The 6,087-nt window shown below is 25.6% G+C and overlaps 1 protein-coding gene across 1 annotated transcript; it reads right to left on the bottom strand.

The window, feature by feature from the left end:
- Positions 1–296: 296 nt before the first annotated feature.
- On the bottom strand, positions 297–2,739 carry LOC111890763 (uncharacterized). Its single transcript, XM_023886851.3, has 6 exons — positions 2,403–2,739; positions 1,705–1,857; positions 1,445–1,538; positions 1,294–1,376; positions 1,035–1,188; positions 297–786 (listed from the first exon to the last, which is right to left on the bottom strand). Exons 1-6 carry the CDS (start codon positions 2,556–2,558, stop codon positions 551–553), a joined length of 876 nt encoding a protein of 291 aa, XP_023742619.1. The 5' UTR covers positions 2,559–2,739; the 3' UTR covers positions 297–550.
- Between the last annotated feature and the right edge of the window lie 3,348 nt (positions 2,740–6,087).

Below are 6,087 nucleotides of genomic sequence, written 5' to 3'. Positions count from 1 at the left end.
ATTTTTAAATTCATCAATTCTTGCAAAATTTATAAATTTTAAGCATGTATAGTTTCTTATTAGGTACTACGTGTGTTGATTCGTGGTTGCTTACTTTGTTCGTTTTGTAGGATAATAAAAAAATTGTATTACTTGATCATCACTAAACAATCTACCACTACTTACGTTGGTTTGTGGTTGTTTACATGTAGGGTTTTCATCCGTATCGTTACTAGAAAAAATGTTGAAACTAGAGACGATAATTAACACGAACACAAAAGCTGGGAACACAAAATATGAAAGCTAAGATCACGAGAAATGAAAGCCAATTCAATTTGTTTCATGTCACGAAACAAAACGACATGTCAACAATATTATTCCTCAACAAATCATCTCAACATTTAAAAACATTGTATACGAGCAAATGTCATGACTCATGACGTTAAATACAAATTAAAATAATGCAAATCTTTTCAATGAGTGTCATAAATCCTTATTTCAACATGTATAGTGAGATCTGTTTCCATATATAACCAAAAGATTAGTGATAATCAAATACCTCAATTCCCAATCACCAAGTAATTTCCTTATGATCCCAATCAAAGAATTTCCCATTATCATGGCTCTTGCTGCTGTTGATAATCCCCAACAGCCTTTCTACCGAGAATTCTTTACTAAAAAGTTTGTCTTTTGGAACATTCTTTTGAAATGGCTTAGAAAGATCAGTGTCCACTGTTCCAGGATGCAACAGAATGCATATAATCGGATCCTTCTTTCTTGCAAATTCAACTGCTATACATTTAGTCACTGCAGAATCATCATAGCAATGTACTTATATATATATATATATATATATATATATATATATATATATATATATATATATATATATATATATATATATACATATATATATATATATATACATATATATATATATATATATATATATATATATATATACATATATATATATATATATATATATATATATATTTTAACTCCAGATACAAGGGTAAAACGGTAATTTACTCTCATTCAGTCCACGCCCTTACACTGATTAAGTGCAGATTTGGAAGCTCGATATGAATGCCATCCACCTAAACGGTTGTCTCCTATTGACCCAACCCTGGCGCTTATGTTAGCAACAACAGCAACATCTCTTTGGGTCCCACTTCCACCTCCAGCCTTTAGCAAAGGCCACATATGCTGTTTTTTTATTTTTCATATTTGGAATATTTAAAATTCCTCTACTTGAAGAAAAAGGGAAATATTTCTAGTGAATTTATGAAGTATGTAAGTAGATGATCATACCTTGGTCACCAAAGTAGGACCCACTGCATTGACTTCATAAGCAAGCATCAAAGATGATCTCTCTACTTTGGTCAATGTTGTTTCTGTATATAAAATCAAGTATAATTAGGGATAATAAAAGATTTGACATAAATTTAAAATTTAAACATACCTGGTTGTATAACATCAGGTATTGAAAGAATACCAGATGCATTAACAAGAAGATTTAAGTAGCCATGTCTCTCACCTATGTCCCTTGCACATTCCTGATATAATAATGTATTGTTAGTTGATTTAATCAGTGTGAAAACAGACTCAAATTTAAAAAGTGAAAGGATGCAATGGAAGATTTCTAAACAAGAAATAAATTTGATTTATTCTGTTCTTGTTATTCAAGATTTCCATGTTGAAAGAAAAGTGACAAGAAGTAACCTCTATTGTGCTTTCAATGGTAAGATCCAACCTTTGAATATGGAGTCTTTCAGAAAATTTGTTTTTTAACTCGATCAATCCTGCTGCTCCATTGGGGTTTCGACATGTAGCAATCACATGTTCTTGTGAATTTTTCACTAGTAATTGCTTGACCTGTAAAGCATACATACAAGAAAATCAAAGAAGATAATATTTAGATTAACTCGATTCAATTTATCATATAGGATAAAGAAAGAAGCATCATTTTGATTTGTATACTTGATGCCTCTAGTATAATCACATTTTACCTAGATTTGAAGTGAAATTAATCATCGGATCTTTAGAGGCCAATGTCTTTAATTTTTAACAGAGGGAACAATTACATTGCTTGATAACGGATGAATGAGTATAATTATGTAAAAGGTTTAGCTTATTAATCACATTTTACCTAGATTTGAAGTGAAATTAATCATCGGATCTTTAGAGGCCAATGTCTTTAATTTTTAACAGAGGGAACAATTACATTGCTTGATAACGGAAGAACTCCATAGCTGATAGCATCACTGTTGTTATTCGTTCTCAATTTGTGCGTTATTGTAAAAAAATGGCAAGAAATCCCTTATAAGGTATGAAGCATAACCTGGTAAAAGAATAGCCCTAATGCAAATCATGAAAATTCAATTATAGATGTCAATGGAGTAGGGAGTTTTCAAACTTACGAATTCAAGCCCTAAGCCTCTTGAAGCTCCTTGCACCAGGGAAACACCACCTTCTCGTTTCGATGTAAAAGTAGAAAAAGAAGATGCTCGTAATTTGATCATAGATGTAAGGTTAGCTGTTGAGAATAGACATCGGTTGAGAAGATGAAGCTTCATTTTGGAATTGAACTCAAACAGAGCAGATGTTAGGTTGCAGGGGTGAAGAAGAGAAGCAATTCGCAAGGCGTATGGCGTGGACGGACTTGCACCATTCACGTGGCGCTACCAGTCGGCCAACCAAGCTACTAGCCAAGTTGCAACTCTGCTTTCATAACTTTTCGGTTTTTCCATTGCAATGAAATGTTATTGATTTGTTTATTTAAAAGACAATTATAGCTTTATATTTTTATACTAACATTATGATTTGAATTTTTTTTACAGAATTATAAAATCAACATCCAAATATAGTTTTATAAAGGATGATGTTTGTATATGAAAACTGAAAACAAAATGTTATAGTGTAAAAGTATCGTGCTGTGTTGTGATAAAAACAAAAAGAATATATTATTATAATAAAACAAGTGAGATCCATGTATATTTATTATATAGGTTTATTGAAGAAAAAAAAAACAAACATGAAAATCTAACACTTTAGAAAATTTAAATTTATAAGAAAAAAGGAAAATATTTAATTATTAAAATTAAAATGTTTATTTATCTTTTAAATTTAAACTAATAATTTAAATAAATAAACAACTAAAATAACTGGATTCAATTTAGAAATTTATAAACTATAAGGAAAGTTGCATTAATGAATTGGATATACAATTATTATTACACTAGTTGTGATACCCGTATGTTATACGGGTTGAATAAAACAAAAAAATTAAATATGAATGTTTAAACAAATATTTATTTAAATTTGAAATTTTAGATTTAAATTTAAAATTTAAAACTTGAATTTAAAAAAGAAACATAGTGAATACTATATGAGTAATAATATTGTAATTTATTGGTTATTTTTAATTAAGGTAATTATTAATTGAGGTGTAAATATGATCTGTTAATTAATAAAATATAAAAAAAATATGAGAAAATGACAAATGAAAAAATATTTATTCAAAAATACCAAAAAATGACATGTGTCCAAGTTAAAGAGAGGATATATATATATATATATATATATATATATATATATATATATATATATATATATATATATATCCTCCCTAATAAATAAAAATAATTTTGCCACATGTCATCTTCTTTTTAACTTGGACACATGTCATTTTTTGGTATTTTTTAATAAATGTATATATATATATATATATATATATATATATATATATATATATATATATATATATAGACAGAGAGAAAGAGAGAGAGAAAGAAAGACAAATTGAGATTGATTATATTGAAAACAAAAAAAGCTTAAAAACGCAAGAACAATTATAGAACAATTATTATGTAAGGGAATTATAGAAAAATTATGTTTTCATTTAATATAAATAAAATTATATCGTTTGTAACCTCCATTCCGATTAATTAACTTTTTTGACTTTGATGTGGCATACCAAAAAAAATTATGATCTAATTAAAGTTGTATTATTAATAAACTATGTGTAAGATTCATGTATTACATGGGTTCATTTTAAAGAAAAAAAATATGAAATTCTAAACATTTAAGAAGTTTGAATTTATAAGAAAAAAATAGAAAATATTGAATTATTAAAATTAAATTGTTTGTTTTTCTTTAAATTAAACAAATAATTTAGATAAATAAACAAAGGAAACTAATTAAACTTTAATTTAGAAAATTTGAAATTAGAAGGAGTCAATTAATGAAATTGATATGTATTTATTATTACATTTAAATATTATGTGGAAATTAATAAAATGAAAAAAAAAACCACAAAATGTCATGTGGAAAAAATAATTGAAAATAACCACAAAATGACATGTGGTCAAATCAATGAGAGTGTGACATGTGGCAAAAAGTTTTTTATTTATTAGGGATGATTTATTATATTTAAATAGTAGGTATGAAACTCGTGTATTACATGAGTTTATTTGAAAAAATTAAATATGAAATTTTAACAATTAGAAAAATTTGAATTTATAAGAAAAATGAGAAAAATTTTTAAATTAATAAAATTAATGAGGCTTTAATGTCTTGAATACATTACATATATAAATCATTTCTAATAAATATATTATATATATTACCTTATATATTAAATGTGGAATTTTAAGTTAATAAAATGAAAAATATAATAAAATGACAAGTGAAAATAGAAAATTCAAAAATTCTAGAAAATATCATATGTCCAAATGAAGGAGAAAATGACATGTGGCAAAAAGTTCTTTATTTATTAAGGATGATTATATGAAATTTAATAAATTAAAATATAAAACGATAAAATGACATATAGATATAATTTAATCTAAATTTATTACAAAATAACATGCGGCATAATGCATAAGAGGATGACAAGTGACAAAATTATTTTCATTTATTATGGAGAATTAAATTAAATGACAGATAATATAATATACAATTAAATAAATTACGTTGTTTTTATTTACCTTTAGCTCAAATAATTATGGGGTTTGGTTAAGAGTTTGGGTTTGATGATGTTTAATTATTTGGATAAAGCTTATGGATTTGATACATATAATTTTTGTCTTCCAAACTTAGATGAATTTTCTTCCATTAATAAGAAACGGCGATGCTTCTTTTCCTTTAAAATATATGTTTCTTGTCCTTACTTTGTTTCTTTTTTTTATATTTTGTTATAAGTTCAATTGAAAGAGATAATCGAAAAAAATTGTTTTCAAAATTATTTTTGAAATAATTAGAGAAAATAACAAAAGATAATTGATGCATGATCTTCTCTTCTAATTTTCCTTCCAAATTGGAGGAGTTTGGAAGTTAGGCTTTATTTATGGATTATGAATAAGGGTGTATCTTGTTCTCTTTTTTCTAACTCATGAACGCCAAAATTCATTTTTCTTTTTTTTTCTTCATATTTTAGTTCCTTTTTTTCTTACCAAAACTCGAAAACTAGGTGTTATGTTGTCTTTCTTTCTTATGGCATCTGATCTCCTTATTCCAGAAATTAAAGAAAAATAAAATTTAATAAATAAATACAAATAGCATTTGCATTTGCACAAACATAAGGAACAAAGTATAATATGAGTTTTAGGTTGTGTTTAGCAAGTACCTTTTAAGGAGATTGTAGCTTCTAGTTAAAAATAAAATAAATTAACACCTCGAAAAATAGTAAAAGGCTTTGTTTGGCGGTAGGAATTTTTGCCTTTTGAGTTAAATAAATAATTTAGAATCGAAAATCTATTTCAACTAGCGCTTAATAAAAAAATTCTTTTAGATTTTTACAAATTGATTTAAATACTCTTAAAATGAAATAAATCGTATTCATATATTTGGTAATTATCTTATACAATTAAATATAAATATATTTTAACACTTACAATTTCTTTATTTGAAACAAAAATATCAAAGAATTTTATAATTTATTAATCTTCATTTAACAAAATAATAAATATGTATTATATGAATTTACTGTAACACCCATGTTTTCGCACTAAGTACACTCCAATAAAATATCTTTTATTTACAACTTTATAAAACATTTTGGTGTACACTAACATACTAGAATACAAGAAATTATCATCACAAATC

This window comes from Lactuca sativa, chromosome 5, assembly GCF_002870075.4.
Source record: "Lactuca sativa cultivar Salinas chromosome 5, Lsat_Salinas_v11, whole genome shotgun sequence".
NCBI classification, from domain to species: domain Eukaryota; kingdom Viridiplantae; phylum Streptophyta; class Magnoliopsida; order Asterales; family Asteraceae; genus Lactuca; species Lactuca sativa.
The sequence above is the reverse complement of the archived record's forward strand: the minus strand, read 5'-3'. Positions and strand labels throughout refer to the sequence as shown.

What these genes read in the sequence shown, in the direction of transcription:
- LOC111890763 (XM_023886851.3), bottom strand. Translation starts at nt 2,558, where the DNA reads ATGAAGCTTCATCTTCTCAACCGATGTCTATTCTCAACAGCTAACCTT. An exon ending in CCATTGAAAGCACAATAGAG is followed by an intron (nt 1,539 to 1,704) that starts GTTACTTCTTGT and finishes TTATTATATCAG; the next exon opens with GAATGTGCAAGGGACATAGG. An exon ending in ACCTGATGTTATACAACCAG is followed by an intron (nt 1,377 to 1,444) that starts GTATGTTTAAAT and finishes TTTTATATACAG; the next exon opens with AAACAACATTGACCAAAGTA.